The 13,769-nt window shown below is 35.7% G+C and overlaps 1 protein-coding gene across 5 annotated transcripts in view; it reads right to left on the bottom strand.

Annotated features, from left to right (window-relative positions):
* slc4a4a (solute carrier family 4 member 4a) overlaps positions 1-13,769 on the bottom strand; it is a 279,906-nt gene that overhangs the window by 46,427 nt on the left and 219,710 nt on the right. For all 5 annotated transcript variants that reach the window (XM_039758567.1, XM_039758571.1, XM_039758568.1 and 2 more), the window contains 3 exons: positions 13,452-13,585; positions 11,099-11,370; positions 1,031-1,101 (listed from right to left, as the gene is read on the bottom strand). In XM_039758567.1, the coding sequence (XP_039614501.1) occupies positions 1,031-1,101; positions 11,099-11,370; positions 13,452-13,585 (477 nt within the window). The remainder of the gene's footprint in view (positions 1-1,030; positions 1,102-11,098; positions 11,371-13,451; positions 13,586-13,769) is intronic.

The raw sequence follows: 13,769 nt of genomic DNA, 5'->3' as shown, positions 1-13,769 counted from the left end.
CCTCAAAACCAGTTCCCAGAAAGAGAGAATTAGTGATAGTTGGGGACTCAGTCATCAGTGGAACTGAAACACAGATTTGCTCCACAAACAGAAAGTCTCACACAGTGTGTTGCCTTCTGGGTGCACAGGTGGGTGACTCCCCTGGAAGGGAGGATAGGCTCTTGGCCAAGGCAGGCTTCTATCCAGTTGTCATTGCCCATGTTGGAAAAAAGGACATACATAAGTGTAGTCTGTCAGTTCTGCAATCCAAATTCAAAGACTTAGGTGCTAGTCTGAGGAGCAGAACTGACAAGGTAATCTTCTCTGAAGTTCTGCCTGCGCTATGCGCCAGTCCAGGTAAGATTGAGGAGATCAGAAGGCTTAATGCATGGCTCAGATCTTGATGCAGGGTAGAAGGGTATACGTTTATGGGGCATTGAGACTCCTTTTGGAACAGATGGGACCTGTTCTGCCGCAACTGGTTACGGGAGGTGTATGAGTAGGTTAGCAGAAGATTCTTTAAACTAGGGAATAGGGGAAGCAGGGAGTTTAGGACAGGCCAGGCTTAGAACTATAAATGTGTAAACAATTGTGTAAAAATAAAAATGCGTAGTAATGTAAAGTCAAATAGAGTTGTTCTTTGTACCCTTTCATGGAGACCCCTAGTTTAAAAATTTCCATGATCAATGTATGCTTATACTCTGGCCTAAGGGGCATAATAATGTGACTAAGGTATTCATACCCGGGGTGGCAACATCTGCATTTTTCATATTGATATACTGTTTTGTGATTAAAGATCTCAGTTCTGGTAATTTACAGAGGCTTTATTAAGTCATTAATTTGTTACCTGTATTGTCATCTTCTCCAATGATAAAACGTTATCACTAGAAAGCCAGCATGCAGATTAATAAAAAAGTTCAAATTGTGAGTGTTTGAGGAAATGGTGTGGTGTAGTGTGGACAGGATGCTGACATATATTAAAACTTGCTTCAAATTACAAGTTAATTAGTTTGAGATGATGAATTCATAAAATATGTTGGAAACAGCTTACCAAATCAAAGCTGTTGTTAAGCCAAGAAACAGATAAATCCATGGTCTCACCGAAAAGCCCAGATGTATTATCTGCAGGAAAGAAAAATGGTAAAAGTATAACATTTTAGCAAACATTTTCATAGTTGGAAGAATTTCATTAAAGTAGAATATGTGCTCTGAATGTAACAGTGTCTATTTGGATTAGAGAAAGTTAAAAAAAACCTTCATATATGTAAATGTAATATCAGGATACCTAGCTAATAATTTAGTTTTAAAAGTACCAGCTCTTTATATAACTCATTATCCAGCATATTGTAGCGTCCCAGCCAGGTTAAATAAAGCCCCTTTTTGGGGTGACTGTTGGGTCCGATTGAGGGAGGGTGGAGTGCAGCACGGAATACTGACAGCAGGGGTATGATTGATGCAGTATGGATGGGAGGAGGGTTGAGAGGTTTGTTGGAGAAGGGGCTAGAAGGTTGTGTTGTGGGGTTACGAAGTCGGTGTTTTCTTCCTTTTCTGTTTTCGTTTTTCTTTCTCAGGACCGCAAATATGAGGGAAATATAGGAGATTGTAAATAGTTCAAAGCCATTTTTTTGCTGTTACAACCCTGTATTTGTTTTTCTTCTTTATTGTTCAAATAAACTTGTGAGGCTTTACTTCATCCATCTTTTTTTTCTCTTCTTTTTCAAACCTGATGCATACGTCGCTATAATATTCTTTAACCCCCAAGATTAAAACAACAGTCTTTGCATTAATTATATTCTGTTCATCTCCTTCACCAGTTTATGTCTAGGGTATAGTAGCCCACTCTTGTGCACTAAATACTTATATACTTATTAAAAATAACATTATTCACACAATTGTCAGATCTTTCTCATGACATGAGATTTTGTCTTGCATAATGCCAACTTTACGTAAGGTATTGAGGCTGAATTAGATGACTAGCATCAAAACAACAAAAATGCTTTATTGTTGCTGCAGGAACAACAGTAGGGCTACAATATAAATGAAAACCCACAAGATATGTGTATTTTAATGATATAATAAATAACATAAAATAATATTTAAATATTTAATTCATTTTCATTGTCTTGCCACATCTCATTTAGGCAGCTTAAGAAAGAATATTAGTCTGGTAATAATGAATGAATCCCTGAGAGACAAGAGGTATATGAATAGTCCTGGGACCACCTCAACTGCCATATGACAGATTCAGAGTTCTCGGTTCAATACATGGCCTGAGCACTGTCAGTATGAACTCTGTATGTTGTCTGTGTCTTTACGAGTTTTCCTTTGAAAACCATTGTTTTCATCCCAGATCCCAAAGACATTAGATTAACTGGTGATTATAAATTGATATGGCATGGATGTACACCTGAGATGGTCTGAGACCCCATCCATTGTCAGTTAATGTGAAGAACTCTTTGAAGTCACAAACCTGAACACTGTAAGTGAGATAGAAAATAGATTGACGGATTTACCTATCCAAAAAATCATTAACAAATCTGCCTAATTCAGTTAAGAACAATCATAAGAAGAACTTAGCTTGTACTATAGAATTAAGCAATTTATAGAATGTTGGACAATATAAAAACAAAGCATACTGTTTGAAGCTGCACAAATGTCATGGTTACATATAAACAATAGGGAGGGGTGTCAAAGTCATTAACAAATATAACAATTCTAGTTTCAACTAGAAAAGGAGGTACAAGGTATGAAAAATTGTGGGATATTATCTAGCTGTTTAAAAACATGTGCTTAGAGAATAATGAGGAGAAACTGGATTTACTTTTATACAAAGTGCACAATGAATTAGCAAACCAGCTCAAACTGAAACCTGCCTAACTTTCCTGATTTCCCTCACGATCTTCTTCTTTTCACTCTCTAGCTATGACGCAGATATATTAAACATCTCAAAACTATACTAATATTTCCACAACAATGTGCCTCTAGATGATTTGAGAGCATTGGAACCTTTTAACTGAATTTAAATACAATGTATGGAATATCCAACTACCAAGATAAATCTGATTGTGAGTGATATATTCAACTACTTACCTCTCTGAGTCAAATGTTGTTAGAGATGTGCACATTTAAACTTTATTTTAATATAGTCTTGGCTTATATATGAGAACACTATTAACTTCAATCTTTTAACAGCTATTTTTAGAGTAACACCCAACAAAGTGTTACTGCTTATTGAGCAGTCTATATATTGTGATGTCTCAAAATAAATTGATAAAACATTCTGTCAACTTTCTCATTTGGCAGAGCCCAAACATTCGTACTGCTGTAATATGGAAAACTGTGGCTTAGAATTAAAGAAAAGCAGATTTATTTTAAGAGCTTTTTATTATGTCATTTGAACATGCTGAACCATTGTAAGCCTTTTTACTATTTGAGCTATATCTTGTTGATTCGTTCCCAATTTTGCTTTCTCGGAAGGTAGATGAATGGGTATCTGAATGTAGTTATCAAAATGGGTCTTTAATTGATCATTAATATGTGTATTATAATAAATCTTTGAAAATTAAAAGCAGCTACCAAAATCTGCTTTGATGTGGTTGCTTCTCGAAAACATCCCTATAATATTCTGGCAGGTCAAGCCATGTGTTACAGAAGGTACTCGTGGTCATCTGGGCGACTCACTGGGGTTCAGTATGCTAGATGAATAAGAAATTCTTGATCTGACATTCTGCTTTCTTGCACTACAAACAGATATTTGATTTATAAGTCAAGCTAGGTGCAACTTTGCTGTGTAATAAGCAAATAATGGAGAATATTGGATTGAGTATTATGCACTATAGTGTAATGCAACAATAGGTCATAGATAAACCCTTGTTCTAGGTTCATGCCACTTTACAGCACATTAGAATACACATGTAGTGCTTCCAAAAATACCATGTATTTTAAAGAATGGAAGCAAAAAAAAATAATACCTCAATGACATCATGCTAAAATCAACTTTTCTGAACACTTTGAACATCATAGAATTAGAATGTCAACTTAACTTGATAGCAAATTTTTGAGCCCATTCACCAAACTTCCACCTACATGGAAGTAAAAAAGTATGTGCAAAGCCTTACCTTTTCCACAGTTTACTATAAACTGAACAATCTTAATTGGTTCCAGAGATTTTGCTTACATAAACTGTCAGGTGGAAGTACAATGCAATAGCATAAGATCGCTTTTCAAGAAAATTATTAAAAAGTACTAGTACCTAGAATAATCTATTGTGAGAGTAGTCATATTAAATTTTCAAAAGAACTTCAAACAGTATGTTCTTTCACTAAGAACTATAATTACATCCATCCATCCACTATCCAACCCACTATATCCTAACACAGGGTCACGGGTGTCTGCTGGAGCCAATCCCAGCCAACACAGGGTGTAAGGCAGGAACAAATCCCGGGCAGGGTGCCAGCCCACCGCAGGGCACACAAACACACACACACACACACCAAGCACACACTAGGGACAATTTAGGATCGCCAATGCACCTAACCTACATGTCTTTGGACTGTGGGAGGAAACCGCAGAAGAATTAAAAATTACAATTTCTTAATTGCCAAATCCTTGCTGCAGAAGAATAAAAAAGTAAACTTCAAACATATATAAATTTATAATTTCTAAAATCAAATATTACAGTCTCAGCCATTCATTATCTCTCATTCCTCCCTCCTAATTTATCAACATCACTTCAGTCCTTCAGTGCTGCAGATTACTGAAAGGTTGCGCTGTTTAATTTTGCACAAGACAACATAAAAAAAAAATATCTGTTCTGGCAGTTCACGATGATAGCCAAGTTGAACACGAACCATGCAGTATCACACACATGCACTCTATCTTGGTGGAAAGACAAGGTCACTCAAAACCTAGTTTCCCATTACATGGCATCCCTTCTTCACTTTTAGTGACAGATGACTGCATATGGACACAGCTCCAAGCACAGATGGCTATCTTTGTAGTGTATCTTGACAGTGCAAGGGAAACAGAGAATGCAAGCACTAGTTACTCAGAATTTCCAGCAATGACAGCCAGATGCTCTTTGTGTTCTATCCAAAAGTTCTAGGCCCAGATCTAAAATGACAAGTGCAATGGAGATTGAAAATGTTCAGAAATTAAAATATACAAAGAAGAAATTAACTGATTTAAAAACCGCACAAAGAGCATTTATTTTAATGTTCTTTTGTTGTTGTATATTTGCAATATCTGGCATGGTTATAATTTTATGTATTATGTCTTTTAAAAATGGGTTAAGGTTTGCATTAGGCAGTGTTTCAGAAGACATGTTTTACTTTACAGTTAAGAAAACCTGTGCTTTGATGATTACTTAACCAACCACTGAGACTTTAGGAGGTAGTGTTAAGTATTGACACAGGACATGAAATTTATGGCTGGTTATCGAGTTTGGCTGGGGATGCATCAAACCAGTTTGGCAAGAGTGACTCTTTTCAGACACTACATGAGCCTATAAGCCGTACTCCACAGAAAGTCCATAAACTGCTTAGCTCGTATGAGGTAGGGTCTGATGGACTGAAATATGGCTGTTTATGACTGGCCATTTTGTTTCACAATGAATGTTTAACGATTTGGAAATCTTGAAGTACCAAATATCATTTTTGTTTCTCTAATAAATTTTTAGTTTGAAACAGAAGCATGTCTATATTCTGTATATACAGTAGTGTGAAAAACTATTTGCCCCCTTCCTAATTTCTTATTCTTTTGCATGTTTGTCACACAAAATGTTTCTGATCATCAAACACATTTAACTTTTGTCAAATATAACACAAGTAAACACAAAATGCAGTTTTTAAATGATGGTTTTTATTATTTAGGGAGAAAAAATCCAAACCTACATGGCCCTGTGTGAAAAAGTAATTGCCCCCTTGTTAAAAAATAACCTAACTGTGGTGTATCACACCTGAGTTCAATTTCCGTAGCCACCCTCAGGCCTGATTACTGCCACACCTGTTTTAATCAAGAAATCACTTAAATAGGAGCTGCCTGACACAGAGAAGTAGACCAAAAGCACCTCAAAAGCTAGACATCATGCCAAGATCCAAAGAAATTCAGGAACAAATGAGAACAGAAGTAATTGAGATCTATCAGTCTGGTAAAGATTTTAAAGCCATTTCTAAAGCTTTGGGACTCCAGCGAACCACAGTGAGAGCCATTATCCACAAATGGCAAAAACATGGAACAGTGGTGAACCTTCCCAGGAGTGGCCGGCCAACCAAAATTACCCAAGAGCGCAGAGACGACTCATCCGAGAGGTCACAAAAGACCCCAGGACAACATCTAAACAACTGCAGGCCTCACTTGCCTCAATTAAGGTCAGTGTTCACGACTCCACCATAAGAAAGAGACTGGGCAAAAACGGCCTGCATGGCAGATTTCCAAGACGCAAACCACTGTTAAGCAAAAAGAACATTAGGGCTCATCTCAGTTTTGCTAAGAAACATCTCAATGATTGCCAAGACTTTTGGGAAAATACCTTGTGGACTGATGAGACAAAAGTTGAACTTTTTGGAAGGCAAATGTCCCGTTACATCTGGCATAAAAGAAACACAGCATTTCAGAAAAAGAACATCATACCAACAGTACAATATGGTGGTGGTAGTGTGATGGTCTGGGGTTGTTTTGCTGCTTCAGGACCTGGAAGGCTTGCTGTGATAGATGGAACCAACCACTGTTTACCAAAAATCCTGAAGGAGAATGTCCGCCATCTGTTCGTCAACTCAAGCTGAAGCGATCTTGGGTGCTGCAACAGGACAATGACCCAAAACACACCAGCAAATCCACCTCTGAATGGCTGAAGAAAAACAAAATGAAGACTTTGGAGTGGCCTAGACAAAGTCCTGACCTGAATCCAATTGAGATGCTATGCTTTGACCTTAAAAAGGCGGTTCATGCTAGAAAACCCTCAAATAAAGCTGAATTACAATTCTGCAAAGATGAGTGGGCCAAAATTCCTTCAGAGCGCTGTAAAAGACTCATTGCAAGTTATCGCAAACGCTTGATTGCAGTTATTGCTGCTAAGGGTGGCCCAACCAGTTATTAGGTTCAGGGGCAATTACTTTTTCACACAGGGCCATGTAGGTTTGGATTTTTTTTTCTCCCTAAATAATAAAAACCATCATTTAAAAACTGCATTTTGTGTTTACTTGTGTTATATTTGACTAATGGTTAAATGTGTTTGATGATCAGAAACATTTTATGTGATAAACATGCAAAAGAATAAGAAATCAGGAAGGAGGCAAATAGTTTTTCACACCACTGTAGATTCAAGAAGAACAAATGTAGCACTGCAATGTGGTCAAACAACATAGTTACAATTTCTTAATTGCCAAATCCTTGCTGAAGAAGAATAAAAAAGTAAATGTCAAACATATATAAATTTATAATTTTTAAAATCAAATATTACAGTCTCAGCCATTCATTATTTCTTGTCCCTCCCTCCTACTTTATCAACATCACTTCAGTCCTTTAGTTCTAGACTACTGAAAGGCTGCACTGTTTAAGTTTGCACAAGACAACATAAAAGAAATATCTGTTCTGGTAGTTCACGATGATAGCCAAGTTGAACATGAACCATGCGGTATCATACAAATGCACTCTATCTTGGTGGAAAGACAAGGTCACTCAAAACCTAGCTCGCTTCATATGTCTAGTCATACAGAAACAGGATTAGATGAACCAAGGGTGTTGCCTGCACCCATTGATGCAGGACTTGTGGCAGGAATAAGTATAAGTTGGTCACTCTGCCTTTCTCTTTCCTTTGCTATCTTGTCACAAAGAGACCACCACCTCTCTGCCTTGCCATTTTTCCCATAAACAGTAGACAACCCTGTCTCAGCAGGTATTTTGATACAGGAAGGTTCATTGGGCCTGTGCAGATAATGAGCTGAACAACTTAAAGTTATTGCATCACCTGAAACTGCACATCATGCATTAATGGGTTAAATTGCATTGTAACCAACACTCATTGTATTCTGCTTCCTTATAATATGGGCATGTTATCTACTGCATAATTTACTAAATTATAATTTAAATTATTTAAAGTAACTTTAAATAATTTAATAATTTATTAATAATTTAATAAAAGTGTGTCTCTCTCCTGCCTGTTCTTTCACTCTATCTAATCACCTGAGGTTACATACATAGAAAGGAAGGTTAGGAAGTGCTGAAAAGCAGCATCTGACAGTGGTTAAGTGTATGGAATTTAAGATATTTTGTTAAGGTCTACATAATAAAGAGTATCAATGGGAGAATAGGGTCACCTAAGATTCTCTCAAGACTAAACAACAAGCAAGCAAATAAAACAGCACCAAATGAGAGGGCTGTAAAGACAAAATAAGGAATCTTAATCATTTAATTCCCACATTTTGCACAGATTAAAATTATGGTAACACAGAATCAGTACTGGACGGGAAAGAAGCCAAATAGAAAGAGCACAATCATTAATAGGCACAAATACAAACAGAAACACTGAACTAAAGACAAAATGCCTAAAATTAACAAAAGTGAAGAAACAAGTTTGTCAGATTTTGAATGATGACAAAATGTTGCAATTGTGCTTTTGACTAAAGTATTTCTTCAGCTAACAAATTTAATTAAAAGCAGCCCATGAAACCAGATCCACATCAAACACCACTTCATGACTTACTTTCTACTTCAAACACCTTTGCTTATTGCCATTTCTGGCATCCTTGCCATATATTACTATATGTTTTGAAACTATTATCCCATGTGTTTCTTCATTTAAGGCTGTCTTTTTTATGCTGTAAAGAAAAAACATATAATTCTTGCCTTTGCACACGCCATATATCCATCCAAATGACCAACATTTGACTATGGAATTCATCAAATATATCTTCACATCACCACTTTACAAGTCATGTTGCCAGTTAAGAAAACCAAAAGATCATTACATTTTCCATTTATTAAACCATCTGGTAGAGGGATTTAATGATTAATGAAATGTTACTAAAATAAAAGGTATACATAAGAACTTTTAATAATTATACAGATTATAAGATAGTATTTAATAATTGTGCTTTCACCATTGCCAAGAAAGAAACTATATTTCTACAGCTTTAATAACAACACCTAAGATAAACAGCTAAATCAGTGCCCTGGTAATTTATTTCTCATTCAATAACAAGGGAATTACTTTAAATACAAGTTTTCTTAGCAGTTTCTACATGTTAATATGTTTATCCACCCAATGCAAACATGTAAATCATATGTTGAACTGTACTTGAAGTGTTTAGTGGAAAAAGGAGAAATCATATTAATTACACATGAATTTAGCACAGATGCTCATATGGAAAACTGAAATAGAAATTTCACATTCCTCTTCTTAAGCAGACTGTGTTGCCCTTTTGTTTTTTCGAAGGTTAAGCAAGACTACTGTGAAACTACATCTGGATTAATACCATATTTTCTATTTTTCCATTAAAATGCAGATTTAAAAATGTATGGGATATACGATATATTTCAAGATTTTGATATAGCTAATAAGGAAGAAATTTCCATCCACCCATCCATTTTCTAACCCGCTGAATCCGAATACAGGGTCACGGGGGTCTGCTGGAGCCAATCCCAGCCAACACAGGGCACAAGGCAGGAACCAATCCTGGGCAGGGTGCCAACCCACCACAGAGGAAGACATTTGACTCTAATAATAGAAAAATCAATACAAACCTAACCCATTCAACCACAGAAGCAAGAACACCTATTCTGTCATGTTCAACATCGTGAAACAAAAATTACGAAAAAACATACATTCTTAAACTTAATTTACTTGAGGACTTTGCGGGATATAGGCCTATCCATCATTAGACTCACACATACTTACATTCATGCTTCCTGCTATGGGGCCAGTTTAGAGCTTTTGGGATACTGGAGGAAAATCAATTACTCAATTCATTGCACATGGCAAATAAAACTTGAATCTGTAAATGGCTGAGTAAACAGAATAGAATACATGGCAGGAAAGCAGGAAGAAAACAAAATAGAAACCACAGAACATGCAGTAAATCCATAAGGACTTTGTAAGACCCTGCAAAAATCTTGCCAAACGCGATCGGTCAGAGATTTGAACCCAGAACTGAGGTGTATCTGGCAGCAGTGATGAACACTGTGCTGCCATTTCCAACCTTAAAATGATCATTTAGAATCACTTCGTTTTACTCAGTTTTTTAATATTTTAGCAACATCAGCTTAAATATGTCATAGTTTGAATGAGTCACTTTAAATAAAGAAGAAAATATTGGACTCAGTCTTATTTTGTGTCCCTTACTATCTGTGACAGAGGCAAGGACAGAATGGGTGCAGATAGTTAATGGAAGGTGGTCTGAGCTTATTTAAATTCATTCTAATTATATTTCTTGCACAACAATTAATAAAATTTCAAGCAACTGTGCTTAAACCCAAGCTGCTATATACTTTGGTAATGAAAATTTGACTTCTTAAACTTTATAAATCACTCTCAAGTGCATTTGTGAGTTATAAGAAATGAAACTGTGCTTAGCCTTTGTATAAGACACTCATGGCAGAGGAGACACCATAGGTTCCAAACAAGTTTTGTGAGTAAACAAGGAAGCAGTGAATGTTAAGCTGGTATTTGGAAAAGCAAACAGAAATGAGTGCCAAAGGTCTTGCCTAGTTAACAATACTCTAATGTGGGTAGTGAGTAGATATTTAAAAGGTTTATGTCAAAGAGAAATACATGACTTATTTATAAAAGAAAATATTAATATTGGAAATGTATTTTCTGCATGGATGTGATAGTCAGTTTGCATTTGTACAGTTTATATTATCAGGTTTTTATACACTATACTGAACAATAATTTTTACAAACCTTATATTCAGAAATATCTGAGATATGCCAGTATCCGAGACAAATAATAAAATGAAACACAGAAATATCTTAATAAATGTTATAGTAAAGGTACAGTATGTTGCATTATTAGTTGTATTGTACCTTTAAAGGATTTGTTTTTTTAAATCATGCTTATTTCAACCAAATTCAGTAGAAAAACATCTGTTTGCTAGGAGCTGTCTACTTTTTTTGCCTTACCTGATAGAGGTGGCATGCAGGAGCAGCCATATTGTGTTATGTAGTCCACTTTGTATTCTGAATTAATAGGATAATAGTGTGCCAGCTTGATCATCTTCTTAAAGGCATCATATATGAAGATAAAACTGATAAGTGAAGAAAAGCCTTCTTCTGTGAATCGGGTGAAGTACTGTACAAGGAAACTGGCGTCTGTAGCAACCAAGACAAAGCAAAGGAAGGCTGACCAGAGCCCAATCCACAGCCGAAATTCAAGGTAGTCAAATCCATTTTCTCTGGAAAAGACAAAAAAGGACACCATCAAATATTACATTCATGTACAGTATATTTATACACACACATATTGTAAGTGTGTTGTACATCTTAAAAAATAATTTGGCAATTCAAAGAGTTAATTGTAAGAAAATAAGAACATAAAAATATGTTGAGAACAGGCTGATCAATGCTCAACAGAGCCCAGTCTTTATACCCCTCACTCATTTATGGTTAAGTTCATTAAGTCAATGTCAATCAAGTGCTAACCAGTTCATAATCTTTACTCTTTTTCTGTCGTGTGATAATGTAATTGTAGCAAAAGGCAAGAAAGACCTTCTTTTAACATTAAAAATCATTTTTGCACAGTAATTTTTAATAAGCAGGACTTACAAATATTAACATAATTTGTAGCATCAACTAGCAATCTATTTGTAGATCACAAACAAATGTAGTGATTTATAGCCACATGCTGTATATGTTAAACAAACACTCTGGACAGTTTTTTTCTTAAATGTAGTTAAATGTTTCTTTTGTTCACTGAACATGGTAGTACTGAGAATCCATAGCTGCTTCAGGCTTTCTACATCCTGAAACACATGCAAACATCTCCAGTTGACTAAACAAAACAAGTGGACAAGTGGACACTGTGGCTTGACAGAATAAGCTAAATTATCACTATATTAACTGTTTTTAATAGGTTTTAAAATTTTTGACAATACCATTTATCAGGCCCTTAAAACTTGTACTTTTTCAAATACTTTGTTATCTGTGCCCCCAAAACACCTACATTTTCTTTTCATAATCTTAATATTTCTTGGGTCTGTATCTTTAAGGGTCTAAGCCTGTGAAGAGGTGAGCAATTAATTTGTTTTGCAAAGCAAAAAAAAAAAACAGTGATTACTGTACTAAGAATCTTCTTTATTTCTATTCTGATTTTATTCAAAGGAAATTTTTATTGTAGATTCTTTAGAAAATCAGAAATATATTTAATTGGTATGACATCACATATGTCTTTTGTCCTTCTACATTACTCAAAATAAATTGAATTAAGAACCATCTACTTCTGTAGCCTTAGTCAAAAATATTACCATTAAATAAGAAATAAGGAAAGAAAAATAAAAATGGAACACATTTTTAAAATTGAGCGAAACAGACAAACTAATGGGCAATGAGGTTGTTTTTGGCAAATTTAAGTTAAGTTGATGTCAGTGCACATAAGGTGTGCTGTCTTACTGTCTTGTTACAGCATATCTCAATCATATAATCTAATCAAGGGGTTCTCAACATTCAGTCTTACAGTACCACCCCCAACAATTTTAATGTTCCAAAGTTCCACCATTTTTTTAAGTATGCCATTTAAGTAGTCCTGCTAATCACACTTCACTGAGATGCATTTCCATTTTCCATTAACACACTGTATGCCATAGTACTGGAAAGATCTGCCTTGCGCTTCAAAACAATTCCAAATGTCTGTCTAGAAATTTTGAAACACTAACTAAATACATTTATTTTGTAGTGAAATGTGTGCAAAGTTGGTACACTATTCAAGACAGGCACTGACTTCCAGTGATTTGCCTATAACTTTCTGCAATTTATCTATATAAATAAAATTATAAGATGTAAGTCCGTTTGTTTGCTTGCCAATCACTCAAAAACCTCTGGACCAATTCACACAAGATTTTGCATGTGTGCTGCAGTTGGCCCAACTTAAAATATAGGCTATATGATATACTGGGTTAAGAAGGATGTAATTGGAGGGGTGAAACTCAAAAACCAGCGCTGATACAGGGACTACAATTCCCATCAGTCACCAGTAGTGTGGCGGGACTAACAGAGAACATCAACAGCAGTGGCACAAAGCACAATCTCATCTAAGACCAACAGTGCAAGATTTTGATTTCATCTAATTTGAATAACAATGTTATTGTCCTGCTGGGTTTTTTGTCCTATTGTGGGTTATGCTTAGCCAGGAAAAATTAGGTCACACTGTTTTGGCTCTAGAGTTACACAACTGACTTTCACCTTTCTTCTGTGTTATGATGCATACTGATGCTGCTCTTTCTTTCACTCACTCATAGATGTCTTTGAGGTGTTCACTTACCTACTGAAAGTAAACAGTAACCTTTCAAATACTAGTACAGGACCAGTGCTGCTGAGAATAGTTAGGGGCTGACCAGCAAAAAGACAAAAGACTGCTCCAGAAACTGCTGTACCCAGGAAGCTCTCCAAAACACCCTATAAAAAACAAAGACAGACTCTTAGTCAAAAATATTTTTATATTGCAAGAAAGTAACATCAGGGGATACATATTTTTTAATAAACTCCAGTTTTGCTGAGTGTCTCTGTATTATAAATATAAAAAGAGAGCATATGAAGTATACAAGAGAAGTATCATAACGAGTTCTTACAGAGTTGAAGT

This window comes from Polypterus senegalus, chromosome 7 (genome assembly GCF_016835505.1).
Source record: "Polypterus senegalus isolate Bchr_013 chromosome 7, ASM1683550v1, whole genome shotgun sequence".
In the NCBI taxonomy this organism is placed as follows: Eukaryota; Metazoa; Chordata; class Cladistia; order Polypteriformes; family Polypteridae; genus Polypterus; species Polypterus senegalus.
The sequence above is the reverse complement of the archived record's forward strand: the minus strand, read 5'-3'. Positions and strand labels throughout refer to the sequence as shown.